This window comes from Indicator indicator, chromosome 31, assembly GCF_027791375.1.
Source record: "Indicator indicator isolate 239-I01 chromosome 31, UM_Iind_1.1, whole genome shotgun sequence".
Lineage (NCBI taxonomy): Eukaryota > Metazoa > Chordata > Aves > Piciformes > Indicatoridae > Indicator > Indicator indicator.
The window spans coordinates 4,464,076-4,482,027 of NC_072040.1; the positions used below are offsets into that span (position 1 = coordinate 4,464,076).

The 17,952-nt window shown below is 51.7% G+C and overlaps 1 protein-coding gene across 1 annotated transcript in view; it reads left to right on the forward strand.

Annotated features, from left to right (window-relative positions):
* Positions 1–17,026, forward strand: part of C31H8orf34 (chromosome 31 C8orf34 homolog) — a 93,542-nt gene extending 76,516 nt beyond the window's left edge. Inside the window, 3 exon segments of the mRNA XM_054394655.1 lie at positions 11,280–11,777; positions 11,889–12,358; positions 16,780–17,026. Of these exon segments, the coding sequence (XP_054250630.1) occupies positions 11,280–11,777; positions 11,889–12,358; positions 16,780–17,026 (1,215 nt within the window).
* The last annotated feature ends 926 nt before the right edge of the window (positions 17,027–17,952 follow it).

A 17,952-nucleotide genomic window follows, 5' to 3' on the forward strand; every position in this document is an offset into this window, starting at 1 on the left:
ATGTCACATGGAGCTGTGTCTTTAAAAAGACATTAAATGAATCCAGCAAAGCAAGGCAGAAGTGGCTGGGGCTGACACCTTGATATTAATGCAGAGCATGCTCCAAGGTAGCCTCCAAATCAATGCCTAACGAATGGCCCTGGCAAGTGCCATTAATAAGTACAGAGACTCCCATTATGGGTAATAAAACAATGGGAAAGATTGCAGGATGACCATTTGTTAGTTGAAATGTGTTGTACTTACACAGCATGACAGGAACGTGAGGTCCTCACTCGTGCCTGCAACCCTGCTGTGCCTGAACCACAGGGGAGGATCACGCAGGATGCAGGGAGCAGAGGGGAGGAAGGGGCTGGGAGTCAGCAGAAGCAGTTTTTGTGGGAGCAGGAGTGCCAGGAAGGGCTTCCTCTGCTTCCAGCAGAAGGAGAGATGTTATTCTGCATGACAAAGATGGACTTAACCACTGGGCATCTTCCTCCAATTCAGCTTCAGCCCTGCCTGCTGTGCCCAGCCCTGGCTGCCAAGGCAGTGCCTTTGGAGCTGCCAGGGTCACCACGCAGGAGCATCCCTGCTGGTGGCACACGGAGCTGTCCCCCCTGCTCCCTGCTGCAGGCTCTGGGGCTGTGCTCAGGGCAGCTGTGCAACAGAGAAGGATTTTGTACCACAAGCTTCTGGCAAGAGCCAGGCTGGACTTGGTGATGCTTGATGCAACAAGAGATGGTGTCAATGTGCTGTGGGACTTGGCCAGGTGCAGCCACCAACAGACACTGCTGAGATTGCTTCCCCAAACCAAAAAAGGTTTGGAGATGCTCAGAACTTATCAGGATAGCTGCTGCTCTGGTAGATTTCCTATCTGCTACAAAGCTTCAGCCTTCCTCCCCATCATGCAGAGACACAAATCTGCTCAGCATGGCTGATACACAAATGAGCCAAAGGCAGCCTTCAGTCCTGGGGGAACTGGAATCGCTGGGATGCTCTTAAAGGGAGAACCCCTTCAGTTATTATCTGGCTTTGGGACAGAGCAGCTTGAGCAGGTTTTTCCAGCAGTGCCATACTGCCATGCAGTGGCTTCCTCACCTCAAGGATTTCTTCTTACTTTAACAAACCTCTGGGTTGTCTCCTTCAGTTAGTCCTGCCTGGTGAGCGGATGCTGCTTCTGACAGTGCAGCCAAAGCTGAGCTGGGTGCTAGAGGCTCAGAGGAGCATTCTGCTTCCAGAATGCTGGTTTGGGATCATGCTCAGGCTGGCGTCAGAGCAACCATCCTGCATTACCCTCAGCTTGAGTTCAGAGGTGGTGACAAGCTGTGTTCTGTGGCATTGCTCTCCTCCTGACACCTGCTTTGTGCTGCTGTTGCAGGACTTGTTCTGCACCTCCTGAATCTGCCTGCTGCAGTGTGAGTGCCCAGGAGGGTGAGATGAGGTGGTTATGGGGTTGCAAGGCTGTCAAAGCCCATCAGTTCCCCGGAGACATCCATCAGGAGGCAGCTGCTGCTGGGCTGTGGTAATTCACAGCCATTTCACACTCTTTGTGCAGCTTCCCTGCCAAAGCCAACCTCCCCTGCTTAGCTGGAGGCTTCTTCACAAGCTGGGTCACTCCAAGTTTGTTTTCTCACAGGGGTAGAGCTGACCTCACCCACTGACAAGCAACAGATACAAATACTTGGGTGATAATGGAGGATGTCTTTTGTGTTCTATGAGCTGGCTTGGTTTGATCTTAACAAGTGCTGAACTCAACCCATCTGGAAGTGAGGAGCTGATCCCTTCAAAGAGATAAAGCCAGGAGGGACATTGCCCAGCTCAGCTGTCCAGGGTGGTTCCTAAACCAGCAGAGAGGCTCTGAAAATATGATTTGACTCTGAGTTTGAAGGAGAAGTGCAAATTCTACCCTTCAGCTTTGCTAAGGCTCTCTAATTCCATTCCAAGTGTGGTGGAGGTCTGTGTTTGAATAAGGCCAAGCCATCTTTTAATGCCTGAACTGGCTCCCATGAAAGGCTGGGAAGTCTTTGATCTGTGCAAAAGAGAAGATCACCAGGGAGAAGCCTCTGCTTCTGTTTGTCCAAACGCTGTGAGCAGAATCTCCAGGCTGCAGCTAACAGCTCTAGCGATATTCATTTGTGTCTGGGGCAGGCCTGGGGATTTGCATGTCAAAGGGACAGCATTGGCCATATCCTGGGATTTGCAGGGAGGAGAAAGGCAATTTTGGTTCTGAGAGACCGGCCTGCACTGATGGCATGGAGATAGTGTCTTGTAGAATTAGGTTTGGGCTGATGCCAGAGAATCAGGGAATTGTCTGGGTTGGAATAGACCTCTGATCATCCAGTCCAGCCATCAATCCAGCACCACCATGGCCATTAAACCATGGCCCCAAGTGCCATGGCCACACGTTTCTGGAACATCTCCAGGGATGGTGACTCTACCACCTCCCTGGGCAGCCTGTTCCAATGCCTGACTTGTCAGGTCCCTGGCACTGAAAGCTTTGCTTACCCTGGTTTCCATCTGCTTTGCATCTGTAGTTAGCTGTAGTTAAATATCCTCACCTGGGCTCTGATTTAAAGCATTCCCCAGCAAAGCATTGTGCTGGAGGCTGCCAGCAGGACCTCACATCTCTGTGGTTCTAAGATGCTTTGCCTTGTCCAGAGCTTCAGCATCACCTTTGTTTGGAAACCTCAGGGCTCCTTAGCAGCAGGATATTGGCTCATTTTGTGCCTGCACTTTGTCTGTTGATTGAACTCCACCCATTTCCACAATGAAGTGTGGGTCCCTGCTTGCTGCTTTCTCCTTGCACAGCTGTCGTCCTGGCAGTCCTCGTGGTGAACTTCTTCCAGGTTTGTTTGACTCCTTGAACTTTAGAGGACTGAGCCAAAACCTTTGTCATACAAGTCCCATTAATTATCATCTGTTTCTCAGGCTTGTGGGATCAGTCTTCTGTTCTGGGCTCTGACTGGGACCTGCCAAAGCCATGCCTGAAGGGTGATCTCCTTGCAACACCTGCTCCAGGGCTGTGCTGGTGAGGAGCCACCATCTGATGTGCTGTTGCCTTGCTAATGCAACTTGTGGGCAACAGATTAGCTGGAGCTGGGCAATGTAAAACTGAATGTGTAGTGCTTGGGCTTTGGAGAAGTGTGGGACAACATCAGCAGGGTGTCCAAAGTGGAGCTCTAGGTTAGACATTGAGTTAAATTCATCACCCACCCGTATTCCAGGTCAGGCTGGATGAGGCTCTGGGCAACCTGTGGCTGTATATTTGAATTTGAGGGGAAAAGAGAATTTGTTAAGGCATGAAAGAGTTCAGTCTTCTGAGTGTGAATATCTAAGCAAGATGTGATCCTGAACTGACAAGGAGTCAACATCTGGGGATGTTTTCCCACATTAGCAGCTGCTGTCCTGAGCTGTGCCTTGGATGTAATGTCAGGCAGCTGCTTGGCTTCACCCCGGAGGCCAGGAGAATATGTATCCCACTCACACTTTGGCTTTTTAGGCCTTTTGAGAGATGGAAAGCTCTCTGAGAACCTGTAAAGTAGCAGCACTGAAAGTGCACCGAGCTCAGTACCTAGAAAATGAAGTTTCAGTTTCACCAAAAGCTGCTGACATCTCCCAGTGCTTGTTCTTGGCACCGCCGGCTCCCAGCCCACTTCCCATTAGCTGCATTCCAGATTGCTCAGGTCACAGATCCCAGCCTGTCCCCACCATGGGCTCAGAGATATCAGACAAAGAGCTGCCACAAAGCCGACAGCTAGGCCCTCCCAGGGTGCTGGTGCCTTTCTCTGCTATTCATGGTAGGAATGAAATGGGTCCTGCAATGGCACCAACCCATCTCGGGAGCTGTCTGTGGGAGCAGGGGTCCAGGCTGCTTTGTATGGGAGCAATAGGGCTGTGTAGGGTGAGGGAGAGAATAATGATATACAAGCAGGGATCCTTAGCAGCCTGCTTTGGGGGGGAGCTGTAAGGCTGTGTAGGGTCAGGGAGAGGATAATCAAATTAGGCTGAGGAAGTTGAGAATGGCTGAAAAGCGGAAGGTTCTGTAAACTCGGCCGGCGCCCTGCCTGCAACGATGATACACAGGATGCTGCAAGGCAGCACAGCAGGGCCTGTGCTTAGTGTCTCCAGTTCTGTCTCTTAAGTGAGGTGAATCATGGTGCAGTGAGGAAAAGGCCTGGCTGCCACACACCTGCACCAAGAGCACCTTCCACAGCTGTAGTTCCCTGAGAGCCTCCTGGCTTCAGGTAAACATCTTCTAAGCAAAGTAGGAAGAGAGGCTGGTGTGCAATTGCTCACAGGAATGAGAGGGAAGGGTGGCTTCTGCCAGAGGACCTGCTGAGGGGGGAGGTAGGGGTGTCCCTGCTTCCCAAAGTTTCATGGTGAGCTTGCTTTTGAAGGTGACCTGGGTCTCCAAGCCCAGCTGGAAGCAGTTAACCACTTGCCTGGTTGCTAAGCCCTAAGTGCACTTCCAAAATCAGTGGCTCTGCAGTTAACCTTCTGTTACCTGATGTAGTTCAAAGTGATCCTTTGCACAATTACATTTTTTCCTTCAGATTGAGCTCACAACTTCAGTCCATCAGAGGATGCTGTCAGATGCTGCTTTCCAGTTTGTCTCAACTGGATTACTGCAAAGGCTCTGGCTTGCAGTGTGAGAACCATGAGGAGTACTCTGAAAACTTCCAAGTAGAGCTCTGTAGGTATCCCTCTCCTGAAACCTGTGGAAGGACATGCTTGAAAATGGTGCAGAGACATTTATGCTGCTTAGTAACTGTGCCCTGTCTGAACTGGTGCCATAAGAGTGAAATAAAAGGCTGCATTCAGAAGAGATTCTTGTGGAGCTGGAGCTGTATTTTCCCAGAACCATAGAATGGTTTGGGTTGGAAGGGACCTTAAAGATCATCTCAGTCATCATTTTGAGTTGGTGGAACCTGCTGGGTTGGTAAAGGTTAAAGGAGAGTCTTGTCCAGACACTTTTGCCCTCTTTTGCCTTTACCTAGTTAGAGTAGGAGCATGTGGGTTCTCTTAGAGTGAAGGAGGCAGGGCACAGGTTCACTTATTTACTGCCTAAAAACACTCAAATAAGCTGCAGAGAAGCATCAGACTTCCCTGTGCTGCACATTGGTGAGTTCTGCTTTGCTGGACTCTTTATTTTCCCTCACTGCAGGCACTTTTGGGATTGCAGTTTGGTGCTGTAAGCTTTGTTCCTCTCTTAGAGGCACTTTCAGAGTCACAGGGAAGTCCTGCAAAGCATCCTCCCTCCCCTCTGCCTCGAGGAACATCAGTTGGCATTCACCTCACATCTCTGCAAACATCATCCCAGTCAAACCAGCCTGGTGGTGAGGCTCCTCTAAGCAAACTTCTGCTTTATTCCCCTGGCTGTCAGGTCTGCTCACTGTCCCTTTATTTCCTTTTCTCTTTTGTGTACAGCTGAGATTTATAAGAGCTCTGATACCAGCTGGATGGTGTCTTACTTCAGTCCTTTTGGTCTCAAGACCTTTTTTTTTTTTTTTTTTTGGTGGTCATAGAATGGATTCCTCCCCCCACATATAGAACCCAGCTCTGCAGATGGGCTGAGCCTGCTGCAGGAAGCCAGGGGAAGGCTGTGCCCATCACTCTGTGCAGAATGCTCCTGGCTGCCATTAAAATTAGCAAGGAGCTGACACCAGCTCTGGGTAGAGGAAATTCTCACCACTGCAAGAGGCTTCATCTGCACCTTTGTAGAGAGCCAAGCTGGCCTGGGATCTGAGAGACCTCCACCTCCTGGAGAAGTCCAGCCCTGCTCCCAGCCTCATGCTCCCAGCCTCATGCTCAGCCCCATGGCTATGGAGCTGGGCTTCATGGAGCACAGTGGAGTACTCTAAACACAACAGGAAAACCTGTTCTAAATAAAGGCAGTGAAGCCTCTCAGATGGACAGAGTAGTTTGGTAACCCTGGCTAGGAAATCTCCTGATCTGATAATGCATTCCATGTTTAGCATAAAGCTGACAGTTGGAGGGAGCTGCTCTGAGGATTCAGGAGAGGAATGACCACATGCAGCACCCTGCCCTGTGCCCCCTGGGTTCACATGGGAGTGGCATCACAGCAAACCCAAAGCCTGGTCATCTGTCACCTGGAGAGGTTTGCTGAGGAGCCAGCACCCTGCTACCTCTCACAAATTTTCCTTTTCCAGAACCAAGCTTCTCAAAGTTTTCTGTTCTCTGGGCCCAGAGTCGTCCCTCTGGCTCCAAGGCAGCATCTGTGCAGCCTCTGAAAGGTAAGAAAGTGCAAATCTCCCTCTGGTTTGCTTAGGAAGTGTTCCAAGGGTACAGGACTTGTGTGAGGTTTGGTTCCCACTGTTAGGAGTGTGCTGGATGAGATCTTAATTGATCTCTTGTTCGTTCTTTGCTGGGCAGAATGAAGTCTTTGAAGACAAATTCTGGCTCATAACCTAAATGCTTTCAGCTGTGGCTGCTGAACACAACAATTTCTGAGGAGATTTTTGTCAGTTGCTTAGAGATTTCCTTGTTTTTCTGAGAAGGAAAGGTTGTAGTTTAACCCTTACCCAGTCCCTGCACAGGGGCACAAGTCACACTGTGTGTCTGCAGCAGGGATGTGACAGCCTGGCTTGGTCCTGCATGGTTGGAGCATCACAGAATCAGGAAGGCTGGAAAAGAATCACAGAATGGCTCAGGTTGGAAGGGACCTCAGAGATCATCCACTCCAACCCCCCTGCCATGAACAGGGAGGGGGCCTCTAGCCCAGGTTGCTCAAGACCTCATCCAGCCTGGCCTTGAACACCCCCAGGCAGGAGGCATCCACAACCTCCCCAAGCAGCCTGTGCCAGAGTCTCACCACCCTCACACTGAGGAACTTCTTCCTCAGCTCCAATCTAATCCTGCTCTGCCTCAGCTTCAAACCATTCCCCCTGTGCTGGCTCAGCAGAAGTCCTTCTGCAGCCTTCCTGCAGGATCCTTTCAGGTGCTGAAAGGCAGCTTTGAGGTCCCTCTGGAGCCTTCTCTCCAGGCTGAACACCCCCAGCTCCCTCAGCCTGTCCTCACAGTAGGGCTGCTCCAACCCTTGGATCATCTCTGTGGCCCTCTAATAGCCTCAAGTCCAACCTTCTACCCATACAAGAGTCTTGCTGGAAGCTCCCCAGTACCTACCCTATGCAGAGCCCTCTGAGGTGTCCTGGTGAACCAGGCTACTTGCAAATGTTTCTTGGTGTGACAGCAGGAGACACACTGGCAGTGCCTCCTCTGCCTCATGGTGCTGCAGCTCCTGCAGGATGCCTCCATGGGCACTGAGGCAGAGGCAGGGCAGGGACACTGGTTAGTGACTGCTGTAAGTGGGACCCCAGAGCTCTCAGGGTGCTGTGTTGTTGTTTTCTCCCCACACCACGGGGTGCCTGCCCTGGCTGTGCTGCTGCTGCTGTGGGGAACATGCTGCAGCTGTCAGTGTGGTGCTTATTTGTGAGCCTCACAGCAGTTCATAACCAGTGCTGTGCCTTGGATGTCACAAAACCCAGCCCTGATTATTCCCCAGCAGTTCCACATTAGGCTGGAATGCTGGTGGGAATTCAGGAGGGCCTGGCTGTCTGCAGGGCTGTGTAATGTGGCTATGAACAGCACCAGGAATGTTTGCCTTGAAAGCTGGAGATCCACACATGCCCCATTGGCAAACCACGGGGCTGCTGGATGAGGATTTGATTTCCCACTGGAATAAAATCCCCAGGCCAGTGCGCACAGTCAGGAACTACATCTGGGAACCAGTCGTGGGCTGCATGGTTGCTGTGCTTGGTGCTGTGCACTAAGACCTCTCTAAAACCATTCCCTTTGCCAGGTCAGCTCTTCTTGGAGCCTCTTGGAAGGGCTCTCAGGCACTGGCCCAGGCTGCACAGGGAGGTGGTGGAGTGCCCATCCCTGGAGGGGTTTAAAGAACCTGTGGCTGTGGTGCTGAGGGAGGTGGTTTGGTGGCAGTGGTGGGACTGTGAGCTCCGGGGGAGTGATCTCCTAGGTCTCTTCCAGCATCAACAGCTCTATGGTTCTATCATCTTGGTCCTCTGAACATGGAAGGTTTTTGCTCCCAGACAATTGTGTTTTGAACCTCTTTTAGAGAAAATTCTGCCACTTTGCTTGGATGCCTTTTAGGTTTTATTTGCTTGGTGTGACATGGAACAAGGAGGACATCAAACTGTTAAAGCAGGTCCAGAGGAGGGTCATGAAGATGATCAGAGGGCTGGAGAATCTCTGCTGAGAGGCCAGGCTGAGAGAGTTGGGGCTGTTCAGCCTGGAGAAGGCTCCAGGAGGACCTTAGAGCAGCCCTCCAGTACCTGAAGGGGCTCCAGGAGAGCTGGGGAGGGACTTTGTACAATGGCATGGAGTGACAGGATGAGGGCTGATGGCTTCAAACTGGAAGAAGCTGGATTGAGATGAGACTCTAGGAGGGAATTCTTTCCCAGGAGGTGGTGAGACACAGACAGGATGTCCAGAGAAGTTGTGGAGGCTCCAAGCCTGGCAGTGTTCAAGGCCAGGATGGATGAGACCTTGAGCAACCTGGGCCCATGGCAGGGGGTTGCAACTGGATGACCTTTAAGGTCCCTTCCAACTCAACCCATTCTAGGATTCTCTATTTGCTTCAACCTTCAGGCTTCAAAAAAGAGTTTGAAAACTTGAGATTTCCATAAAGGGGAGGCAGACATGGGGCACAGGAGGGCACTGAGTTCCCTTCTTGGACAAAAAAGGAGTTCCAGTGCTCTTAAACCTTTCTTTTTCTCACCCAAGAACCTCTTACCATGCACTATGGAAAACTCCTGTGGAAGGAAGGAAAAAAAAAAAAAAAAGGAGTAAAGCCCTCTGGCCTGACTTAGCATTTTACCCCTGCTTTGCTCCCTGGTGAGAGCAGTGAGAAATGAGCCTCTGAGTAAGATGTTTTTCCTGGAGTTTTTAATGAGCCATTTACAATTTTTCCAGCTTATTTCTGGCTGTAGCCATTTGATGCTGTGGATTTTTCACAGAGGCTGCTGGCAGGAGCTGCCACACCTGTCATAATATCTATTTACTACACATACAGCCTCTCTGCCAAGTTAGCTCAGAGTTTACAAGCTGGTTACTCCTGAATTCACAGCAGCCTGAAGCCAGCTAAATGGTGGCAGCCCTGCAGGGAAGGTTACTGAGCTGCAGCTACAAGGGGGGATGCTGGAACCCTGCTGGTGAGGTGGAGCTAACCTGTGAGTAAAGCCCCCCCCTGCAGAGCCCCTACTGCCCTGTGTGGGTGTCTGTGCCAGGGCCCTGGCTGCCCGCCCCTGCCCGGGCAAACTGTCTGTAATCTGTTTATTGAGCATGGCAGCAACACCAGGGAGCTCCTGCCCTGCCCACAGGGAGCCTTTGAGAGGAGAAAACAGCATTCAGATGATGACTCCCCACAGGAGAAAACCACTACAGCCCATCTGCTCCAGGAGGACCCTCAGCCCACCTTGCTAAACCTTCCCCCAGGCCAGCACAGGTAGGACTGCTGGAAGCAGGGAGCAGCTCTGGGGCCACTCTGGGGCCCCACAACAGTGTCTGAGGTCAATTTCTGCCATTGAGAAGTGTGCTTGTCCTATCCCAAAGTGTTACAGTCATGACATGATCATAAATGTTATGATTTGATCACTGCAGGGGAGGGGAGACCTGCTGGAGAGCAGCTCTGGGGGGTGCTGGGGGACAAGTTCCCATGAGCCAGAAATGTGTCCAGGGTCTCCTTGGCCTTGGTCAAGAGAGGTTCTCCTCCTCTTCTACTCTGTCCTGGTGACAGGTGATCAGTTATTGATAGGTGATCAGTTATTGATAAGTGATCAGTTAAGCAGCACGGAAGGGCTGCAGGAAATGCTGCAATCATTCAGCAGTCACCAGATCTGCTCAGTGATGAGGGGAGGAGGATGGAGTTTGTTCAGCTTTGTCCTGGCAGGACACTCCAAGCCAACCTTCTCATCACTGGGTCAAGTTACAGAGCCAAGGCTCCTCCCTGGCACCTCTGCCAGGCACTTTAGCTACCCTCAGTGGGGAAATGGGCACTTCCTGAAGGCTCCTAGGAACTGCTGGGATCAAGCAATGCTGGGCACTGCTCTGGGAAGTGCTTTCTTTGCTGGCATTCTTTACAGCACAGAAGGGCAGAAGGCCAGCATCCAGGGTGGTATCCATCCAGAGTGGTACCCATCCAGAGTGGTACCCACCTGGGGTGGTACCCAGCTCGGTACAGTTTATCCTCCTCTGGACACTCCATCCCTCTGGCCAAACCCATTAATCCCGGGGAGAGGAGTCAGCAGTTAATAAGAGAATGGAACTTTCTGGAGCACTGAGACTGTGGCCAGGAAAAGCAAACCCTCTGCAGCAGCTGGGTGCAGGGAGTGGGGTATGGACATTGCAGAGTTGTCTGTGGAAGCCTACTGGCATCTTCCTGAGCTTTCTATCAAACTCAGTCAAAACCATGGCTGGAATTGGCCCCTCTTACCCTGATCCTTTTTGAATGCTCTGCTCTGTGCAGTGCAGCACCCAGATTTACACCTTTGGAGCACCAGAACTGGTGCCAAAAGTCAGGAGAAAGTGGCAGGCTCTGGGCACACATCCTCAGTACCTGTCACAGACCCACTTCAGGAGCGAAGGGCAGGCCACAGAGATGGCCACAGCTGCACTCTGCTGGCTAGCCCCAGGGGCTCTGCAGCAAGCAGAGCTCACTCAGGGCTGCTGAGGCAGGCACGTCCTCAGCTGGAGGAGAACTGACTCATATGCCTGAGGCATCCAGCTTCATTCTCCTGGCTGTAGCCAGGCCCCCAAATTGCCCTGCTGCTTGGCCAGAGCAAGCAGCTGCTGCTCTCTGTGATTTTCCTGTAACTCTGGGAGGTCTGTGTGAGGAAATCTCAGGCAAGGGTTTGAAGACTCTTCACATGAAGCAGTTCAGGAGAATTCTTTTTGCATCTCTTGAAAGAAATTGCTGAAAGCACTTTGGGCAGTGGGAGCAGGGAGTGCTGCAGCTTTCTTCAGAACAGGGCACTGTGTGCTGCCTGGCACTGCTGCTTCTGTCCCTGCAGCAGCTCAACAACTGAAGCCTTCCTGTGAGTTAAGAGCTGTCTACACCTTAACCACTGAGTCAAGGACCTCGCTGGCTGCGTCCTCAGTGAGACCCTGCCATGCACAAGCCGTCTCCAGGGTTTCTGGAGAAAGAAAACCCAGAGGCTATGGCTAGGAAGACTGCAGTGACCATCATCCTTCTCCAAGCAAAGGCCAGGATGTTTGCAGAGCTCCTGCATGCTTTGTGTTCACAGCCCCTGCATGCTTTGTGTTCACAGCCCCTGCACGCTTTGAGTTCACCGCTCCTGCACGCTTTGAGTTCACAGCCCCTGCACGCTTTGAGTTCACCGCTCCTGCACGCTTTGAGTTCACAGCTCCTGCACGCTTTGAGTTCACCGCCCCTGCACGCTGAGTTCACAGCTCCTGCACGCTTTGAGTTCACAGCCCCTGCACGCTTTGAGTTCACAGCCCCTGCACGCTTTGAGTTCACAGCTCCTGCACGCTTTGAGTTCACAGCTCCTGCACGCTTTGTGTTCACAGCCCCTGCACGCTTTGAGTTCACCGCCCTGCACGCTGAGTTCACGCCCTGCACGCTGAGTTCACAGCTCCTGCATGCTTTGAGTTCACAGCCCCTGCATGCTTTGAGTTCACAGCCCCTGCACGCTTTGAGTTCACAGCCCCTGCACGCTTTGAGTTCACAGCTCCTGCACGCTTTGAGTTCACCGCTCCTGCACGCTTTGAGTTCACAGCCCCTGCACGCTGAGTTCACAGCTCCTGCACGCTGAGTTCACAGCTCCTGCACGCTTTGAGTTCACAGCCCCTGCACGCTTTGAGTTCACAGCCCCTGCACGCTTTGAGTTCACCGCTCCTGCACGCTGAGTTCACAGCCCCTGCACGCTTTGAGTTCACAGCCCCTGCACGCTTTGAGTTCACAGCTCCTGCACGCTTTGAGTTCACAGCCCCTGCACGCTTTGAGTTCACCGCCCCTGCACGCTTTGAGTTCACAGCTCCTGCACGCTGAGTTCACAGCTCCTGCACGCTTGAGTTCACGCCCTGCACGCTTTGAGTTCACCGCCCCTGCACGCTTTGAGTTCACCGCCCCTGCACGCTTTGAGTTCACAGCTCCTGCACGCTTTGAGTTCACAGCTCCTGCACGCTTTGAGTTCACCGCCCCTGCACGCTTTGAGTTCACCGCCCCTGCACGCTTTGAGTTCACCGCCCCTGCACGCTTTGAGTTCACCGCTCCTGCACGCTTTGAGTTCACAGCCCCTGCACGCTTTGAGTTCACAGCTCCTGCACGCTTTGAGTTCACAGCTCCTGCACGCTTTGAGTTCACAGCTCCTGCGGCTGTGGGGAGGTATCATGGCCATGGATCTACTCTCAGTCAAGGCAGCAGTGCAGGAGTCAGCTGGTACCAATAAACTCCCATTTCAATTGATGGAATAATTATTTGATTCAGCCAGTTTGCTTTTGAAAAGGGTTACATCAGATAGGCAGAAAACTGTTCCAGATGTCCCTTGTTCTTTCCTGTTGGGAATGCAGGAGCAAATGGCAGCCAGGCTGTTTGATTGATGAAAATAGCACACCTGAGTAAGACCCCAGGTTCTGTCTACCTGTGTCTGACAAGAGCTCCTCTGAACTCAGCTGTGATCCTCTCTGTGTCCAAGGATCCCCTCCTGTGTCCCTCCCAGCAGACAGTGCCTCTGGGGGTTGCAGGGTGAAAGCTTCAGTCTTGGTAGAAGTTCATCCTTCCTAAGATGTTTGACTTGGTGTCAGAGTTTACTGCATGTCTCCGGTCAAGGCTGTTGAGATGATGTTGGGCTTAGATGGAAAGGCTCTTTGTGAATCAGAGAATCACAGAACAGTTTGGGTTGGAAGGGACCTGAAAGCTCATCCAGTCCCAACCCCCTGCCATGGGCAGGGACATCTCCCACCAGCCCAGCCTGGCCTTGAACACCTCCAGAGAGGAGGCATCCACAGCCTCCCTGGGCATTGTCCCAGTGCCTCCCGACCCTCACTGGCAAGAATTTCTTCCTGGTACCATGCTGCTTCCTGTAGAAAATGCTGACTCCTGATTGGAACTGCTGGAATCCCAAAGGTAGTACTTTGGAAGTGTTTTCTCCGTTCTTTCCATCCCCTCTCACTCTGTGCCCAGCTTTCCAGGCCAGCTTACACCACCCAAAAAGCTTTTGAGTGCCTCTTGGAGCAGCGAGATGCAGCAGAGGACAAAATGTCTGGGCAGGAGGTGTGCAGAGCCTTTGGTTTCCTTCCCTGTCTCCTGGCTCTGGGCTGTTTCTCTGGGATGCTGCCTTGCAGAGCAGTGTCTGCCTTGCTAGGGTGTCAGGCCTGCTCCTGGCAGCTCAGCAAGGCTCAGCAGCACATCTTCAGCAGCTGGCAAACATTTCAAAGGATGGTTCCTGCCATGCCATTCCAAACAGTTCTGTCCTAAGGTGCAGCACTTCCCTTAGAAAAACATCCCAACAGCTTAAGCCAAGACAACACCAACTCCCCAGGCTATTTCAGGACATCAAACACTGATTTATCTTTCTTTTTTTTCACCCAAGTTCCAGGAGCTGTGAGGCAGCAAATAAAGCAGCAGTCTGGCATGTGTTCCTGTGGCCTGTGAGGAGGGAGGTGCAGTGATTTTACACAGAGCAGCCACAAAGGAGAGGTAATTTATGGGGACTGAGCTCTGTCACCTCCCTTTGCTCCTTGGATGCTAAAGCTTCTGGATGAAATCCTGGCTCCCTTGAACTCGGTGAGGGTTTAATCACTGGCTTCAGCAGCTCTGCCTGTGCCAGTAAATATCAAACACTTGGGACCCTTCTCTGCATCCTGGGACCAGCTCCATGCCACCAGCACAGGACATGGGTGGGAGAGGACTCATCTGCCCAGAGTAAAATCATGCCAAGGACTCTTCTGGCATCAGCAGCACAACTGAGCATAGCCACAGCCAGGGGGCTGCAATTTCACCTTCTCCATCTCATCTCTTCACTGGTATCTATTTGCCCTCTGTTCTTCCATTCCATCATTTCAGCAGCTGAAGGTTGGTTCATAGATGCAGGTATCACCAGATTTTTGCCCAGGTGAAAGGAACAGGAGGCTCTCTAGCAAAGCAGCTGCCTAGCTGAGCACTGGGTTTGACTGAATTCCCCTCTTCAAGGCAAAAAAAACCAAACCCAAACCCCAACCCAAGCCAATCTTCAGAGCAATAAAACTTTAAGTGTCCTTAGCACTGGAAAGGTTAGGCAAGGGTTTTATTTCATTGCATACCATATGCCACATTTGGCACGGAGGAAATCTGCAGGGTTTTCATCTGCTCCTTGCTGCTTGGTTAAATATTTCATCTCCAGCTTCTGAAAACACAGCAGCAGCCTGCAGGAGCTTACAGTCTCCTGTCATGCAGGCAAGGCAGAGGTGAAAATCTGCAACTCTTTAAAGCTTTAGAGACTCTCAAAACATTTATAATCCATAGGCATCACCTTTCCTGCTGGATCACTGCTGCTTAGGCCAGATGCTCCATCCAGCATGACTTGATTCCTACAAAGAAAGCCAGGGAAGGGACTTTTGACAAGGGAGAGAGTGGATTGGAGTTTGAGGAGGGCAGATTGAGACTGGAGATTAGGAAGAAATTCTTGCCAGTGAGGGTGGGGAGGCACTGAACAGGCTGCCCAGAGAGGCTGTGGATGCCTCCTCTCTGGAGGTGTTCAAGGCCAGGTTGGGCTGGTGGGAGATGTCCCTGCCCAGGGCAGGGGGTTGGGACTGGATGATCTTTGAGGTCCCTTCCAACCCAACCCAGTCTGTGAATCTCTGTGCAGAGGTACCAAGATGTGAGGGGGTGGCTTTGGGAGGTGCAGGTTTTAATGCAGTTGTTTAGGGATGGATTCTCTCCTAGGTGCAAACCTGCCCAGTCAGCCAGAGCCAGAACTGACCCAGACAGATTCCCTCAGGCTGACCACTCCTTCTGCATGGCTCTCATAAACTGACACCAGCAGCAGTGCCCAAGGGAAGCCAGAGATTAGCACAGCCTCACGGAGGATCTCTGTGGTGAGAAGGAGGAGCAGAAGCTGTCAGGGTTACCTTAGATTACCCCAGCAGCAATTAGGATGCAGAAGATCAGCCTCAGCAGCCCACTCTCAGAAGCCTGAGTCTACCCAAGCAGGAGGCAGTGTCCTGTCTGGGAGCAGCACAAAGTGTGATGGACGGGGCAGTTAGGCAGAGCTTGGTGATTTTCTGGCAGAGATGACAAATGTCCTTTGCAAATAAAGAGAGACATTGTGCTTGGCTTGTTGTTAAGGAGGTAGATTCTAATGTGGGATCAGCAAAGGGAGCTCAGGCTCTTCAGTTCCTGGTACATGGCTCCTCCAGGCTGTTTCCAGAAGCTTTTTGCAGCCAGGAGTGACAGCCAGCAGAGGGATGCTTTTCTAATTGCTGTTTGTGTTAGCAGACCTGCAAACTGGGCTTTGACCTGAAGGCTGGGATTCCAAAGCCCTGTTCTCCCTGGCACCATCCAGCCAAAGACACACAAAGTCATAGCAAGTGCAATGCTTGTCTAATTGTGCTGGGCAGAAGAAAGCTTTTGTCATCCTTAATAACAAATGGCTGCAGGAGTTCCTGCTTTCAGAGCAAGGAGCTGCAAGCTCCAGCTGCTGGGGCGTTCTCCAAAGGCAGGCACTGGGGTAAGAGCAAGCACCAGCAGAGTGAAGCAGGAATTCCTGCCAACCTCTTCCACTTTCAGCTGACTGACACTCCAGGAGTGGAAAAGGCTGTACCTGGGCTTTGAGGGGCAGGGGAATCACAGCCAGCTGAGAGCTCTGAGTAATGAACCAGATGATGCTGTGTGAGGTTGTCCATCCCAGCAGCCAGGAATTTGCTGTAACAATTTCTGGGCTCTGGTTCCCATGGAGGGAAGCCTGAGGATGCCTTTCCTGACACAGCTGAAAGTAAAAGCTGAAAGATAAAGTGACTGTTCCCAGGGCTGGTCACTGAGCCTTGGTGCCTGCATTCATCATCTCTATCACAAACAGTCCTTGGCTGTGCTCCACGAGGACGAGGCAATGATTTCACAAAGCAAGGGGAAGGCATTTTTCATTTCCTTGTGGATGTCTTCAGTCTGAAAGGTGATCTTCAGAACATTTCTGGCATCCTTCATTTCTGATGCAGCCTTCAGCCTTCTTTTTCCCCTCTCTCCCTCTCTCCCTCTCTGTTATGAAGTACAAATTCTCGTCGAAAATAAGCGGCAGAGATATTTATAAAGGTTTAATAAATATTTATTAACACTATATTACAAGTGATATAGAATTGGTATTTACAGGTTCTAGTATTCAGTCGGAAAGAATCAACTCTGCAGAATGTATATATACAGGCACTTTGAATAGTTTGAGGAAATCTATGTGTTTAGAAAGTGAAACTATATTGGAGTGAGGTAGAGAGAGAGAGCGGGGTGGGGGTGGGGGGTGCGTGCTTGTCGGAAAACGGCAAGACCCCAAACAGGCAGTTTGCACAAACTGCCCCAGAAACTCTATGAAGAAATGTTCGGTTTACTCACTAACCGAAGAGAGTTCTCGAGGTCCTTTTCTTGATACTGTTTGATAGTCCCGGAAATCGTAGCACAGATGTATCATAATAGCGTGATACAAATGGCGCCGGCCGCGTGGTGCCGTGATGCGTGGTAGCGGCTTCTCTCGGAACAAAGGGTCCTGGAAGATTACCGGGGATTCCCGGAGGCTTTGCAAGTCAGTTTGCCGTTGTGCTGTGTAAACAAGCTTGCCGCTCCAGGGGAAAACCCTTGTCGATGCGGCCGCAGGATACGGCCAAAGGCGGCTCCTCTGGGAAGCTGGAGCGACCCTTTCCGCGATCTTACGGAGATCGGCTGGGGAGGGTGCCGCTCCTTTGGGCAGAAGCGGCGACCTGCGGCAATGCACTCGAACGCTGCCGGCTCGAGTCCCGGACAATGTGGATCTCTCGGCGGCAGAAGGCACGAGGAGAACACGGGCACGCACACGGGAACAGGCGCGGGTATTAACACGGAGCACCGAACACGGATACCGGGCATGGAACACGGAACACGAGTTGTCCAAAACAACCCCTATTTAACATTTGCCGCAGGGACACTGGTCCAGTGAACATCCTTGTTAAACAGAGCAATTGACCAATGAACTGATGTTTCACCAAATATAATGTGAACATAACTTGTGAACAAAGGGCAATGCGCATGTCGTCGGCGTGCCATTGTCCCAAATGACCCAGGAGATTGTCTACTCAGACAGAGTGGTGCCCAGCCTTCCCCCCCCACTTCAGAGGGGAGAGGGGGTTCCAGCTGAACACGTAGGCCATGTCCCACCACTTTAAGGATATAGCCTTGGGTGATAGGCTTCATTCACCACACTCTCTCCCTCTCTCCCTCTCCCCCTCTCTCCCTCTCCCTCTCTCCCCGTCTCTCCCTCTCTCCCTCTCCCCCTCTCCCCATCTCTCCCTCTCTCCCTTTCTCCCTTTCTTTTCCCCCCAGGTCTCACCATGCCTTTGTCAGTGTCTCTCTGTACACACCACTCCTCCTCATGATCATTAAACTGCTGGGAAAAAACTGCTGCAGGATGTTAGTTTCTAGGAGTTGAGTCACCAGTCTGCACCAGCAGGTAGCTGGGAAGAGAATTTGTGCCCTTTGATGCTTCCCCACACCCAGTGCAGCTGTTTCTTACCCAGTAAATAATGTCTTGGCTGTAAAGGAGCATCTTTCAGAGTGGCAAGGACCTGATTTTCTCCTGCCTGCCTGTCTTGTGCCACTCTTCTGCTAAATAAAGAGTGAAAAAGTCAGAAGGGGATTTTTCTGGTTTCTGTGCCTTCTCCAGGAGAGGAAGGCTTCCCTCCTCCTCCTCCCAGCAGCAGGCACAGCTTGTCAGTCAGAAGAATTCCCCTGGGGATTAAACCCTGACTATACAGAGTGGTGTAGCT